Source organism: Cheilinus undulatus, linkage group 4 (genome assembly GCF_018320785.1).
Source record: "Cheilinus undulatus linkage group 4, ASM1832078v1, whole genome shotgun sequence".
Lineage (NCBI taxonomy): Eukaryota > Metazoa > Chordata > Actinopteri > Labriformes > Labridae > Cheilinus > Cheilinus undulatus.
In genome coordinates this window covers 35,064,006-35,080,454 of record NC_054868.1, presented here as the reverse complement: position 1 = coordinate 35,080,454, position 16,449 = coordinate 35,064,006, and the positions used below count along the sequence as shown (strand labels likewise).

General features: G+C 40.2%; 1 protein-coding gene across 1 annotated transcript; it reads left to right on the top strand.

Moving 5' to 3' along the window:
• Nucleotides 1-413: 413 nt before the first annotated feature.
• Nucleotides 414-16,244, top strand: gucy1a1 (guanylate cyclase 1 soluble subunit alpha 1). The gene is made up of 8 exons (XM_041784649.1): nucleotides 414-884; nucleotides 1,113-1,180; nucleotides 3,845-3,933; nucleotides 4,016-4,731; nucleotides 8,843-9,328; nucleotides 12,314-12,457; nucleotides 14,536-14,690; nucleotides 14,994-16,244. The coding sequence occupies exons 1-8, from the start codon at nucleotides 645-647 to the stop codon at nucleotides 15,130-15,132; spliced, it is 2,037 nt and encodes a 678-aa protein (XP_041640583.1). The 5' UTR covers nucleotides 414-644; the 3' UTR covers nucleotides 15,133-16,244.
• Nucleotides 16,245-16,449: the final 205 nt, after the last annotated feature.

Below are 16,449 nucleotides of genomic sequence, written 5' to 3'. Positions count from 1 at the left end.
ACCACTAACTTCAGACATGCAGGTGGATCATAAGGATAATGCTGCAGGTATATATGATTGTATCATTTTTTGTTATATATTGTTAGAGTTAAATCATATCTGGGATATGGAGGGAAGCCAGTTTCTGCAGACACCACTGAGCAGCCAAGGCCTTTTTATTTGAATATGCACGCTGATGTATGGCAGACCTATTTGTTTACATTAGGACTATTTCATAGAACGCGATCCAATCCAAAAGCTGGTCTAAATAATAAAAAAGTGCATTGCATGCGACGAGTCGCCTGGAAATAATTTCTCCTTGCTGATAGGTTGTTGAGCCGCACCAGCCCTCACTTGCGCGTGGATTGGCCTGCTGCTCCCCTTTCTCCACTTTCTCATTGGCTTTTGGCACTGATAGTTCCCTGCCATCATTTGCAAGTGCAGTTTTCAATGAATATTGTATGTGGGCTCCCCGCTTTGGGTGCTCATCTTTTGAATCCGCGCGTCGAGCTGGAGGAGGAAGGCATCCTGGATGAGCACAACACCAGATGATGGAATTTCTCCCAGAGACCGCAGCAGCTGCTCGACCAACACTGTCTGCCCCCTCCTCCGAGGATAGATAAGAGAGAAAGGAGAGCAGGGGAGACTGTCACAGCAAGGAAAAGATGTTCTGCGCGAAGCTGAAGGATCTGAAGATATCAGGAGAGTGCCCGTTCTCCAGCAGCGCCCAAAATAATCAGCTCGGAGACTTTGAGGAGCGCTCCACTGACGCCGCGGATTTATTGCCTATTTCTAAGGACGTGCATGGAAAAACAGGCGAGGATCTACCTCAACAGAAGAGCAGCAGAGCCAAAGTTAACCTGCACACACTTGGGGACAGCATCCGTAAATTGGCATGTCCTGAGGTGAGTAATCAATATTCTCCCCATGCAACTACTTCTTCATGGATTTGTACCTGCAGCTGGATTTGTGTCACGTCTGCTTTAACGCACAGACATCCTTGCCTCTATTTCCACTTCACATCAATTCATGGTAATTCGTCTTTTTTTTTACATCTGTGGGCGCTCCTGTAATTAAAGCAGGACTTAAGTCTCGCCAGACGGTGACCTTTAACTGAGCACTTTGTCGTACAGTTTCAGAGGCTGCACACTGCCCTGCAACGAATGATGAGACTGTCAGATCACAGCAGGGACCCTGAGAGGTAACAATACGTGTGTGTGTGTGTGTGTGTGTGTGTGTGTGTGTGTTTTTTTTTTTAAATACAGCTCCAGCCAAGACTTGGATAAATGTACTCCATCTGCCAAAAACGCCGCTGCTGCTGTAGTAAATAATGAGCCCGTGTAGACTACAGACTACAGCATGTTTTCCTGATAACACTGATGCAAAGATACAGCCTTTTTGGCTCTCTTTAGTCCAAAATGCCTTATCCTGCTTTAACCTCACCTCTATACTAAAAATCCTCATAACAACAGAGAGGTGTGATGCAGACTCAGGCTGCTATGGAGACCAGAGGACAGGTGGGAGATCCTCCCAAATCTGCTAACCCCCCACCCCACTGAATATCAGGCATACAGCACTGTCCATACTATTTTAAGTGTATTCAGAGTAAAAGAAGCTCTTTAGCCTGATCAGGTAAAGGTACTGTAAGATTTTAGCTTAACAGCAAAAAAATCCATTAACACTTTAAGTGAAGTCAAAGGATTCATATTTGCTTGATGTAGCTGCCCATATTCAAGATTTACACTGTAATGACAAACATCAATTTTACTCAGATACACTGAACAAACTAGTTTTTTTCTAACCTGTTAGAAACACTTATTATAAACAAGTTACTTGTATTCCCTGGCCATAAAAGCTGACAGGCCACTGTGTTAAGAACCACCAGGTTGAATTTCAGTCTTGAAAAACATCTTTAAGTTTATCAAATTAAGCTTTAAAGTCATTAAAAAAAGGCAGTAATGTCTGCTCTAGGATGGTGTGGGCATGTCTGTTGATCGAACCAAAGTCACTCCCACTCACAAGAACTTATATCGTCTCAAAATAAAAAAAAATGCCTCTGAGCAGAGCACAGCTGTCTGGCTGTGTGCTAAAGCAAACAGACAGAAGTTAAGTGTTAAATTTACTGTTTTCTGGTACGAATCTCCCTGCTATGATACTATTAATGACTTTTGATGATTACTTCACAATGAACAAAAACACAGCATGTAGCTGGCTGTTAACTTTCAATAAAGGCAAACAACCATGGGTGTAGCACTGGGGGAAAAAATGGTACTGATTACCTGGGCCCACATTACGGAAGGGCCCTCGAGAAGCCTGCAATGAAAAGAGGGGTTTAATTTATTTTTCTTAATTAATGTCATTATTTAATCAAAAGTGACTGAATGAATCGGTCCATATACTGAAATTTGTATCTAATAGAGTAAAATAAAATAGTGGGGGCCCTCTGCTCCTCCCTCAAAAATGTCCAAATGGCGTAGTCCAGTGCAGTGAAATAATGGAAGTAAATCCAGTTTAACCATAGTAAAAATATTGTGCACAAACAGCAAAATGATGGTTTAAAATCCATTAAAATTCATATATTTATGTGTAAAAAGTATGCAACATTTGTTGCTCGGCAAGCCGGCTAAGGGGGGCCCTGTGTGATATTCTTTCTGGGGGCCCAAAATCCTTAGCTACGCCCCTGCAAACAACAGACTGTACTGAGATAAACTGCTTGTTGATTTCATAAAGACTGGACTGATGATGTCATGGGCTCCTAAGTTTGCCCTGCTCATATAAATCCAAGTGAGAAAAGATGGGAACAACTTTCTAACAGTCTGAATCAAAAATTCTGTCATACATAGATCTCCGTGTTTTTTACGTGTTTACAGCAACCTTATTCCAACATATCTAGCGTGTTTAAGCACAATGTTTTGATTTAATTATACAGGGACTTTAAGTATATAGAACTTGTAACTTTGTCCACTGCACTGTTAGACCAAACAGAAAAAGTAGTTAAGAAAGGGAGTTGCATTTATTTGAAAATCCAAAATAGCAATTTCAGCTCTATTTTACTGAGATAGAAGAACATTTTTTTTAGCTTGAAGTAAAGTGTACTCAATCACTTCAAGTATTTTTGTCGTTGCATGAAAACTATTTTACAATCATCCTTTAATCTGTAGTTTTCCCAGAATATCTTTGGGCATTAGACCCATGTTGCACCATGAGTGAAGTTAGTGACTGAGTGAGAGAAGTCCCAACCACAATACACTATGAATGGTATACTGAACATGAGGGAAGATGACTTCCTGGTTCAGTGTTCACCTTTTGGTCACTTGATTCACCTAAATTGGCCTGCTTTAAGTGGTGTAAATGTTCAAGATTAAAGTTAGTGACAGAGGATTACACTCAAATTAGCATATAAATCTCAGTTTTTATTGCTTAAAATTATTCATTGTAAACTAGTGTTGTACACCTAAAACAATAAAGTCATGAATATCTAAATCTCAGAAATATTAATTAAATGTGATTGTAGCACATTTAAAGTAGACATAGTTACTTATGTCTGAGGCAATGGGTTTCCACATTTTTAAGTGTGCTCAGCTAATTCTATTTTAGACTGCAGCTTTTTTCTTGGTCAGCCATTATATCAAACTGAATGTCTTTGGGTGTAGGACTAACAATAAGAAAAAGCATAGGAAGATCATGTTTTTGCTCTATTTTTTTTTTTTTGTCATTTCCCTTTGAATTTTGAAGAAACGAAGACAATAAATTGAGAAAATATTTGCAGATGAGCAAATTATTTTAAAATCAGTATGTGCAACTGTAGTTTGGTCCCTTTAGTGGCCTTTCATCTTTCTGACTGTGATATTTTTTGTTTTTGCAGTCCAATTACGTGCTCTATGGACTTTCAGAATTGCAGAGATGACCCGGATCATTTGGTGGAAATGATGAACATTTACTCATCCAATAAAGGTACATTAAATCTAAGATTTATACATTTTTAATTGCTTCTGGGATTTGTAGGCTTCAATCTTTCTTGTCCATGTATCTGTAGGAATCCAGATGGAATCTGTGAAAGTGGCTCTCGGCGAGGAGCTCTTCAACATGTGCTATGAGCAGGATGGACACATTTTGCGAGTGGTGGGGGGCGCTCTCCACGACTTCCTCAACAGCTTCAACATCTTGTTGAAACAGAGCAGCATGCAGCCCAGCCCGGACAGAGAGGATTGTGTAAACGAACCTTCGGTCTTGTGCTTAGACAAAGATCTGGGTCTGCTTACTGTCTATTTCTTCAACCCCCGCCCGACCACTGAGCTCTTCTTCCCCGGAGTCATCAAAGCTGCTGCCCGCCTGCTGTATCACACCACTGTGGATGTGTTGATGGACCCCCCCGCTGCTAAAGACAGCATCCTGCAGTCCAGCCCGCAGCCCAGTCTTCTGTACACAGTTGTAGTTAAAGATGCTAAAAACCTGAGCCCCAGTCCCCTGCGAGCAACGTCAGCAGGGACCCTTCCTACCTCTCTGTTCTCTACCATCTTCCCCTTCCATCTGATCTTAGACCCAGATCTGATTCTGGTACAAATAGGACACGGGCTCAGGAAGAGACTGAGCAGGAAGGATGGCTTGAGGCGGTCTGCTACCTTCCAAGAACACTTCTCTATCGTCTCCCCCCAGATCAAGTGTACCTTTCAGGGTATCCTGACCATGCTGAACACGCAGTTTCTCTTACGGATCAGGCACGGAGACTCCTCTACAGATAACACGAGGAAGGTAGGCACCCATATCTGCCAGCTATAACTGAGCTACAAGAGTGACGTCACTGACTAATGAGCAGGAAAAGGTCCCCTGGTCACTTAGAAGAGAGAGAGAAAATCCGACTATGTATGAGCGGTCGAGCTTGTTAGTAGTGTACTACTTTGGTGCACTTGGCCTGAGGTAGAGATCAACATTATACCCCCAGTGGAGATCAGAAGCAAATGTCAAACCATTTTATCCATCAAAGGCACAGCCATGCTCGTGCTATTTATGTGAGGGTGCACAGCAATCAGTCGCCACAACAGGAAAAAAAAAAAAAAAAAAAATCAGTGAGTAAACATGGCCTCGGTGTAATGACTACTGACATTCAGTCAGAGATGCTTCCATTTACCATAACACCAGTAGTATTACTGTTAAACACACAGCATGGAATAAAACAGGTTAGAAAAACACTCACACATGCACTAAAACTACTGACGTTTTCCTGGGATTTTAGTGTGAGTTGCATGTGTAAAACCAAGAGGACAAATTCTGACCCTGACGTCTACACAGATTTACCTGTCAGCCTTCAGAATAAAAATTCTGCCAAAAGTCAGGGCAAGCTGATGTGAGCACATAGCAGGATATATTCATGACAATTCACTGTGAATAAAATTGCTGTTTACGTGCACAATTACTATTTATGTAAAGAAAGCTGTTTTGTATGCTTTATTGCCAGTATGTTTACCTATGCCTGCGTGAAATGACTTGCCCCATGAAAGCCCAAAAAATAGGGCCCTCCCTATAGATGACTTGGGACAGCCTCCTAGCTAGTTCATGTCCTTTAGGTTTTGGCATCCTAATGTTTATGTAAATCCTGTTATGGCTTACAGTCTGACATTACTGGACTAACAGTTACAGTCACTCCACACATTTGGCATGTCTGTTTCAGTGCCCATAAAAAGATTTCAGCCCCTTGGATGTTTTACCCTTTCATTGATTTTATACATCAATGAAAGGTCAACTTATAAATGGTCAATATAATTTGCCATTTTCTTGTTAAAATAAAAAAAGAAAGAAAGAAAACTCTCTAATGTCAACGTGAAAACAAATTTCTACAAAGTAATGTCTATTAAATTTAAAAAGTTAAATAAGTGACGGCATAAATATTCATCCCCTTTAAGTCAGTAATTTGTAGATGCACCTTTTGCTGCAATCACAGCACTGAGTCTGTGTGGATAGGCCTCAGTCAGGTTTGCATGTCTGGACATGGCATTTTTCTCCATTCTTCTCTGCAAAACTGCTCAAGCTCTGTCAGGTTGCATGGAGATCAGGGTGAACAACCCTTTTCAACTCCAGCCACAAATTCTCTATTGGATTGAGGTCTAAGCTTTGACTCAGCCACTCCAGATTATTCACCTTGTTGGCTCTAAACCATTTCTGTGTAGCTTTCGCTGTATGCTTCAGGTCGTTGTCTCACTGGGAAATAAATCTTCTCCCAAGCTGTAGTCCTCTTGCTGACCAGTAAGATTTTCCAGGATTTTCCAGGATTTTCCAGGATTTTCCTATTTTTGGTGCATTCATTTTACCATCTACCTTTAAAAACCGGGGCCAGCTTCCAAGAAGCATCCCCACATTATCATGCTGCCACTACTGTGTTTCACATTGGATATGGTGTGTTTGTGATGATGTGTAGTGTTTGGTGTTCGTCAAACACAGAGTTTTGTCTCATGGCCAAAAAGCCCCATTTTGGTCTCATCAGACCAAAGAACTTTCTTCCACTTGACCATGGTGTCTCTCACATGCCTTTTGGTGAACTCTAGTGGAGATTTAAAATTAGTTTTCTTTAACAGTGGCTTTCTCTTTGCTACTCTCCCTTGAGGCTTTGACTGGTGAAGAACCCAGGCACAGTTTTTGTATGCAGTCTCTCCTATCTCAGCTGCTGAAGCTTATAACTACTTCAGAGTAGTCATAGGTGACCTCTCTCACTAGTCTCCTTCTTGCAAAGTCTCTCAGTTTGTGAGGATGACCTGATCTAGGCAGATTTACACATGTGCCATATTCCCTCCATTTCTTGATGATGGTTTTAACTGAACTCTGGGAGATGTTCAGTGCCTTAGATTTTTTTCTATCCATTTCCCTGTGTGAAAAAGTAATAGGCCCCTGAACCTCATAACAGATTGTGCCACCCTTGGCAGCGATTACTGAAATCAAGCGTTTGTGATAACTGGCGATGAGTCTTTCACATCGCTGTGGAGGAATTTTGGCCCACTCTTCTTCACAGAATTGTTTTAACTCAGCCATATTGGAGGGTTTTCCAGCATGAACTGCCTGTTTAAGGTCACACCACAGCATCTCAATTACATTTAAGTCTGGACTTTGACTTGGCCACTCCAAAACCTTATTTTTGTTTATTTTGAGCCATTCAGAGGTGGACTTACTGGTATGTTACAGGTTGTTGTCCTGCTGCATAACCCAAGAGTGACTGAACTTGAGGGCACAAACTGTTGGCCGGACATTTGCCTTCAGGATTTTCTGGTAGACAGCAGAATTCATTGTTCCATCAGTCACAGCAAGTGGTCCAGGTCCTGAAGCAGCAAAGCAGCCACCATCATGTTTGACTGTTGGCATGATGTTCTTTTAATCAAATGTTGTTATTTTTACGGCAGATGTAACGGGCCATGCACCTTCCAAAAACGTCAACTTTTGTCTGGTCAGTCCACAGAATATTTCTCCAAAAGTCTTTGGGATCATCAAGATGTTTGTTGGCAAATGTGAGATGAGCCTTTGTGTTCTTTTTTGCCAGCAGTGGTTTTGGCCTTGGAACTCTCCCATTGATGCCATTTTTGCCCAGTGTCTTTCTTATGGTTGAGTCATGAACTCTGACCTTAACTGAGGCCAGTGAGGCCTGCAGTTTTGGGATGTTGTTCTGGGTTCTTTTGTGACCTCCTGGATGAGTCGTCGTTGCATTCTGGGAGTAATTTTGGTTGGCCGATCACTCCTGGGAAGGTTCACCACTGTTCCGAGTTTTCTCCATTTGTGGATAATGGCCCCAAATCTAAACCAATCTAGCCCTATGTGAAAAGGTAATTGACCCCACTTGTTTAATCACGAGTTAACTGTGATTAACCACCTAAGAAAATTTGACCCCCCCCAAGACCCACAGGAAAGGAAAAGGAGATACTGCCGTTGAATGTCTGCATTGGTTTTAATTGTTTCACTGATAAAACCCTAAAGAAAAGACCCATGCCAGATTTTACTATCAAAAGACCTATGTATCTATCTATATAAACTACTTGATAACTATTTTGTGATAGTATTCGTGTGCAAATGTGCAAATCTAATTTTGATAGCCTCAGAGCAGACAAAGCCTTGCGCTTCCCCTGAGATCTTTGCCTGCCCCCCTCAAGGGGGTCCTGGACCCCAGGTTGGGAACCAATGATCTTGATCAAACCATATGTGTTCATTAACCATGATCTAAGCTTTTTACCAGACGTCATGGCACTAAACTATAAAGATATTTGATTCTGAAACACGTGATGCCACATGGAGGCGCTAGTAAGAGGTCAATAGGTCACCAAATTTCCCCCCTTAGGGATCCACAGATGCCTTTACATTATGCTATGGAAATGTTTTTGATAGCTGATGAGATAAAAGGACCGTGGTTAGTGAGAACTGTGCTTGGGTTTAAAGGTTTCTTTTGCTGTTTGTTTTATGCATTCCTGTTCCAGTGGAACATCAACAAACCCTTTTTTAGTGTTTACTGTTTTGCTGACAGACAGCTGCTTACAGCCGAACAAGACCTAATATCACACATATGACAAGTTTGCTTTTCTTTAGAGTTTCTATGGATATATGTAGAGATATCTGTCTGTCTTTTCACAGTGTATACATGTACATTTTGTATATTTGGATGTAACAGCAGAGACGCCACTGATCGAAAACAATTTTTCCTCTTTTGGCCGTGGGAAATTTGTTTTTCAAGTAAATAATTTACTTGAAATTACTCCAGGATGTAGCCAACCAGTTTATTTTCCTTCACAGTGAGAAGTTATGGAACTTAAAGGACTGATAGGCTCTTCACATAATAATTGGTTTAGAAAAGTGAAGAATAATCAGCTATAATGTCTGCATGTGTTTCTTTCAGCTTATGGACCTCAAAGGTCAGATGATCTACATGCCAGAGTCCAATGCCATCTTGTTCCTAGGCTCACCTTGTGTGGACAAGCTGGAGGAGCTGACAGGCCGCGGCCTCTATCTGTCAGACATCCCCATTCATAACGCACTGAGGGACGTGGTGCTGGTTGGTGAACAGGCCAAAGCACAGGACGGTTTGAAGAAACGTTTGGGCAAGGCCAAAGCAGCGCTGGAGCATGCTCACCAAGCGCTGGAGGAGGAGAAGAAGAAGACTGTGGACCTCCTTTTCTCCATCTTCCCCGGTACTGTGGCGCAGCAGCTGTGGCAGGGTCAGACAGTGCAGGCCAAGAAGTTTGACCGAGTCACGATGCTCTTCTCTGACATTGTGGGCTTCACTGCTGTTTGTTCACGCTGCACCCCGATGCAAGTGATCACCATGCTCAACGAGCTATACACCCGTTTTGACCACTCCTGTGGAGAGCTCGATGTGTATAAGGTAGGTTTGATGTTTTTAAGGAACTCAAGGTAAAAGTCAATGATTGACTCAGTTGACTGATGAAGCATACATGTCTTGACGTCTTTGCAGATGTAAGCGGCTTTTTCTTTTTGCCAAAAATCCAAGCCACAAGCAATGATTTAGATCTCTTGTTGTTGTGTTGTTCTGTGCGAGCCCTAAAAAGGGTGCCATGTATTTTCTCTCAACTTGAGGTCAGCCTCAATGTCTTCAGCGAAAATCAGAGATCATTGGTGTCAAAGTTCTATGTTGTAAGTACTTTAAGTACCCAGTAAAGTAAAATACACCGCAAAACTGGTTAATTCAACTCTTTAAAGTCAAACACTTTAGAAGTGTCTTTGTTGGTCCACACATGTAGTTAAACTACACTTTTAAAAAGGTTTATTTTACACTTTGACATTGATGCAGTAACTCTTGAAAATCTGTATCAAAGTGGGTATCTTCTGGCAAGAACAATGCAGAGAGTCAACCTCACAGCAAAGCAATGCATGTAGAATAAGCACCATGTCTTTTAAGACAGGTGGAACTCTAACTCAGTTGATAACTTCACTCATGGTGCAAGTTTGTCCCACATCAAAAACAACAACAATCCACCAGAAATAAGAGCAAAAGAACCCAGGAAGGGATCACCGTACAGCAGGCAACACCCAAACACAACTAAACACATAAAAACACATCCAAACACCCCACCCACACATCCCCCCAGATTAGAAATTGCAGTTGGCAGAGCATAGATTATCTACAGAGTTGAACTAGCACTGGTGGATCTTTACTGTCAAATAACTCCAACACTGAAGACCATTTCACTCAGAATGAAGTTGAAATTACACTCTGGGAATTAAAATCAACTCCAAAATGTTAAACCCTGAGATATCAACAGTTGTACCCCTAACAGGATAAGCGGTATAGAAAATGGATGGATGAATGGATGGTTATCAACAGTTGTGTGCACAACATTTTAGTGATTTAATGTGGAATCATTGTCTCTATGCGCTACTGTGTAGTCAACAGAGGTGGAAAAAGTTTGAGATTGTACTTAAGTACTTCAGTAAAACTTTAGTAGAAGTAAAAGTGCTACTTAAAAAAGTACAAGTACCCAAAATAATGACTCAATTACAGTCATTTGAGTAAATGTATATAGTTATTTTCCATACATGGAAATTGTTATTGTTTTGTTGTGAATATATTGACCATTTACGTCAGGCCACATACAAAAATATACAAGGATGGTGGGGCCACTTTCAAACACCTCACCTTAATATTAAAGTGAGCAGAACAAATCTAATACAGGTTAAGATATGCTCAGTGATTGGGTATGCTTAAATGGCTAGTTGATGGCTCACAAGGCAAATATCAAGCCATTTTTAAGCTCTGGCTACCACTGGCTCTGGCCCTGGAACATCAGTGGTGCTGCTATTTGCTACTGTAATCCATTAGGGCGTTATAAATCAAGATATCTTTATTAGTTTGGTTGCCAATATGTTTACTATTTAAAGTGTCTCAATTTAGTCCTTAAAAAAAATCATAAGAACTTGTCAAAATGTTTGTTTACAGTGTTAGTATAAAAGCACTGCCTTGTGCTGAAACTAAGAAGAATAATACAGTCTAGCACAAGCTTCATTCTCTGTTGAGGGCCATATTTCATTTAATTTAAAGAATTGGGGGGGGCAATCATAAATGGGCCGTGGGCCACATTCGGTCCCCTGGCCATAGTTTGGACACCCCTGTGTGAGGACACCACTGTCCTCTCAATTTAGTCATGAAAAAAAAAATGCAAAATGCATATTTTATCACTGTAGTGTTTTTTAGCCTGACACAAACAAATACAACAAAAGAATAATGAAATACACTGTATGAAGTTGCCTTAAAAACTCATTGGGCTTCAATGAAGAATTATAGAGGACTGTTGCATGTGGCTCAGCAGTAGCAGTCCTGCCTGTGGCTCCTTTAAGCCCTCCAAATCTGGCTCCATTAGGAGTTGTTTTTTCAGAGGTAAATGTAGCTGCTGAAAACACCAGGAAAGTAGACATATGCTGGAGCTCAGACAATAAGCCCAAACTTGTTTATTTGTCCACAAAGTCAAATGTGTATTAGCGTATAAGAAGAGAGTATTAGTGAGGGTAATAGGTCATTTTAAGCAGCACCCTCTGCCATTAGTGTGTGTTTGTCAAAGTAATGAATGTGACATGCAGTGTAAAAGCACTCTGAGTGGTAAGGAGACAAAAAAAGCTCTAAACAAGTCAAAGTCTAATTTAAAAAAGGGATTACTGTTATTTGTTAAATAAGGTATTTGCATAACCCTTGGTGTTAAATTTCAATTTTTATATGTTTATATTCTATATAATTTAATGAGGATTCCTCAACAAATTTACAGCAAAGACACTACGTAGCTCGAACAACAACAGCGGTGTCTGCCAGAGGCTGCTGATCTACAGGGAGGTTGGACAATGTAATCAAAGTGTCAAAGAAGCATAACAGAAAGAGCCGCATGTTTGAAAAATACCTCGTAAAACGCTAGGAAGTCAGAGGTTCCTTCAGGACCCTATCTCCACTCACATGTACATGGGCCTAAAAATAGTTTCACTTTGTCTCTGCCACGTAGCCACTGAGTGCACTCAGATTTAAATTTACAAGAAGCAGAAAAAGAGGACGAAACACTTTTAGAGTTTAACATATGGCTGGGGATCAAGCACTATTACTTTTATTGCTCCTTAGCCGTGTCTCCCATTGCAGAATGAAGAGCACATTAGCTTGTAAAGGCATTTTGATGGATCTCATCTTCACATATGAAATTCTACTGAGGGGGTATTGTCTTGATGCTTTTAATCCAGTTTGAAAAACATTTTGTGTAGACTCTGATAAGGGGGCCCTTGACTCTGAGTAGGATGCTGCACAAACAGCCTTTGATTTTTTTTTTTTTCCTGTCTCAGGTTAGAAATCATTTTAATGATCCTCCTCTGTGTTCAGGTAGAGACAATCGGTGATGCGTATTGTGTTGCTGGTGGTTTACACAAGGAGAGCGAGACCCACGCTGTCCAGATCGCTCTCATGGCCTTAAAGATGATGGAGCTTTCAGACGATGTTATGACACCGACTGGAGAACGAATACAGGTGAGGGTCCTGTCTAGTCTGGTGCTGTAACCTCCAATAACACTGGAGAGCCGATATGTTGGTTACAAACTAAAGCCTCCTAAAATAAGGAATCTTTACACAGGGTGCTGTCATCTAAGTGAAACCGCAACATATTAAAGACTGCGTAGAAACATCAATATTCAAACCAACAAAAACATTAAACAAATAAATTATGGTTTGGCACCCTAGTATATGATACTGTATGTTGATAGAGAGGTGCAGAAACAATGAACATCCACTTTGAGACAACAAAAATAAATTACAACTCCAATTCCAAAAACCTAGGGTGCTGTGTAAAATGTATATAAAAACAGAATGTAATGATTTGCAAATCTCTCACATTTTATTTACAATAAACAAAAACAATGTGCCACATGTGGAAACTGACACATTATACCATTTCAGAAAAATATTAGTTCATTTTGGATTTGATGGCAGCAAAAAAATGGGATGTAAGAAGAAGGAGAAGTTGGAGTTTTGGGAGAGGAATGTTGTCCCATTTTTGTCTGATATATGATACTAGTTGCTCCACAAGACACAGCATCCATGGTTTCCAAAAAGAATTTCAGATTTTTTGGGGGGGCTTTTTTGTGCTTTTATTGATAGAGGAGGACAGCGGATAGAGTCGAAAACAGGGATGAGAGGGAGGGGAGAGACATGCGGGAAAGGGCCATAGGCTGGATTCGAATCCATGTGGCGCACCTTAGGCCTTGTCCACGTGGGGACGAAAAACAATATATTTCCGTTTCGTTTTGAAAAAATTTTTCCGTAAATATGGGATCATTTCAGGAAATGTCCACATAAGCACAAAACCACTGAAAGCGACTGAAGACGCTGTAGTATATATACCAAGCCTGTGAGTGGTGATGTAACGCTGCCACTGAAATGCACCAAAAGAGAGAAGAAGATCACAGAAAACTGCAACAAACTTTCTTCTGGTTGCCCTTCTGGTTGTTCTCCGCGGTGGATTTAAGAACATCTGGTGTCTGCTGTTCTCGGTGGTGGTAAAGGAGCATCAGATTTTACTATAAAAGCCATAATAAGCTCAGTGGCTTCTGTAGCACAAACACAACCCTGTAATTCGCCATTGTTGTTTTGGTTGCGACAGTGCATGCAAGTGGGCTACACTATATATGACGTAATCTTTTCAAGGAATATGCGGTTGGCTGTCCATATGGAGACGAAATGGTAAGCGTTTACAGATTTGTCCCTCCAGGACCTAGTTTCAAAAAGTAGCGTTTAAAGCCCCCAAAAATGCCGTTTCCGTGTGGATGAAACGTCGATATGACAAAAAACTTTTGCATATACTCCAGAATTCATCTACGTGTGGATGGGGCCTTGAACCACTAGGCCATCTGCACCCCGAACTTTGAATTTCGATTCATGTGGCCACAGAACAGTTTTCCATTTTGCCTCAGTCCAGAGCTTTGAATCCAGAGAAAATGGTGGCGTTTCCTGGTCATATTCACGTATGTCCTCTTTGCATGATGCAGCTTTAACTTGCATTTGTAGATGGCACGGCAAACTGTTTCAACAGACATTGATTTCTGGAAGTGTTCCAGTGTTGCCTGTTTTTAATGCAGTGCCATCTGAAGGCCTGTAGATCACAAGCATCCAGGATTTCTCCAGATTCTCTGAATCTTCTGATGATACTATGCACTGTAGATGATGGGATATTCTTTACAATTTTCTGAAAGACTATGCCTCTCTAAGATGCTCTTTTTGTCATATCACTGACTTCCAGCTGTTTTTTTTATTAGTCCCACTTTTCCAGCCTTTTGTTTTCCTGTGCCTGCTTTTTTGAAATGTGTCAAATTCAAAATGAGCTAATATTTTTCATGAAATGGTTAAATGCTTCACTTTTGACATCTTACATGTTGTTTATGTTCTAATGTGAATAAAATATGGGTTTGTGAGCTTTGCAAATCATTGTAACCTTTTACACAGAGCCCTAACTTTTTTGGAATTGGGACTGTATTTTTAATAGACAGACAAAAATCGATGAATAACAGACAAGGTGTAATCTGAATCCTGTTTAATGTCCTTTCTTTCATTAGATGCGTATAGGCCTCCACACTGGTTCAGTGCTGGCTGGTGTAGTTGGGGTGAAGATGCCACGTTACTGCCTTTTCGGGAACAATGTCACACTGGCTAACAAGTTTGAATCTGGCAGCCAACCCAGAAAAATCAACATCAGCCCAACAACCCACAGGTGAAGTAACTTGTCAAAATCCATGTTTGAGCTGCAAATAATACAAACTTTTTTCCCACGTAATAAAAAACTGCTCATACCCCACTGAACTGTTTAAGTCAGATAGTTAAAAAGGAGCTTGAATATACAGTTGATAGATAATAATACTCAATACTCTATGGTGTCGTTTGTTTCCTGCAGAGACAAAAAAGTGTTCTCGACAGGAAACTTAACTTTTAGAAGAGCTCTGTGTTTCCTCTTGTGTCAAATAATTTGCCACGTTGTTTTTAGTTTCATGTTTTATTTGTGTGCTCTTTGTCCCAGACTGCTGAAGGATCGCCCAGAGTTTGTCTTCATTCCCAGGAGCAGACAGGAGCTTCCGGCCAACTTCCCCGAGGACATCCCTGGTGTTTGTTACTTTTTAGAGGCGTCCTTCAAAACTTCAGAACTGACTCTGAAATAAAGTCAGGCTGTTGCAGAGCCACAAAAAAAATGTTTCAACATAAATGTATCCAGTGAACACAGTGCCAACACCTTGTGTACTTTGGTTTGGGTTGTTTAGATATTGATGACATTGTCTTTCAGTGGAACTCCTGCAGCTTCGGATTACAGAGATGTCATTTTGCTGTCAAACATGAGTACAGTTATGTATTTGTGAAGATGTAGCGGAGATTTTAAAAATCCTTCCTTTATTTTTCTTCCAGAGCAAGTCATCTCTGATAACTCATGCTTTAAAAATGTATCTATCTAAGTTTCTATATACTGTTAATGAAAGGTTTTAGACTGTTTTTGTCATTTTCACACTGATAAGCTTCAAAATATGTAACACAAACAGAAATTGTGGCTCATTTTTTTAAAAGTTCTGTTCTAAAAGTGCTGTAAAAGTTTTAAGCAAATCATCATCTTGTATTATTTTGATTTGACACAATTTGATCCTCAATGTGATGTTACTAAAATAAGTGGTTCATTCAGTCAAGCTTGTTTGGTGAAAACATGGGACTAGCTATTCACAAATGTCCAGGACAGGTTCCTACTAAAGCACCTTGGGATGTTGGAACAAAGAAAAAGCTTCAAACTGAGTTTCATGACAAATAATATGGAAAAGCCAAGGCTTTTAAAAGATTGAAACTTACTTCTTAATCTGAGTTTCAGCCCTCTCTTTGAATAATGTATGCAGAGCAGATACAGGTGCCTTATGAATGCTACGCAGGCAGAATTGCAGCTAAGAAATCGTTTGTTCATTTTACTTGATTTTTGTTTGTTTGTATATGGTTCAATATAAATTTATGTGCTAATAACTTCTTCCAGAGTTTTGTGGTTTCAGCTCAGTATATATTTGTAATAACATGAAACATAGACTTCCATTTATGAGACATGAAGCATTCCTGATATAAGTAATGTAAATGTATTTTTTACTTTTTCAAATGTACACATGTTTATACTGTATTTATTACATTGCACACCTTTGCTATACAACAGGAAAACCACACAACCAGAATCCAATGAATGTTATATATTATCACTCATAATGATGTGTTTTAATCATTATTGAAATGTAATCAATGCACAATAAATATTGACATTAAAAGAGTTAAGTGGTGTTTTCAGTGGAGAACATATGGCAATTTGTTACTACACAGTTATTTAAATGTCAGCATTTTTAGTACATGTCATAAAGTTATGTTCATGTAGCACAGATAATAATTACTCAACTGAAGAGTGAAGAGCCAACTGGGGGGGGGTTCATGATTTTTCTTTATGTAGAGTCATTTCAGGTGAT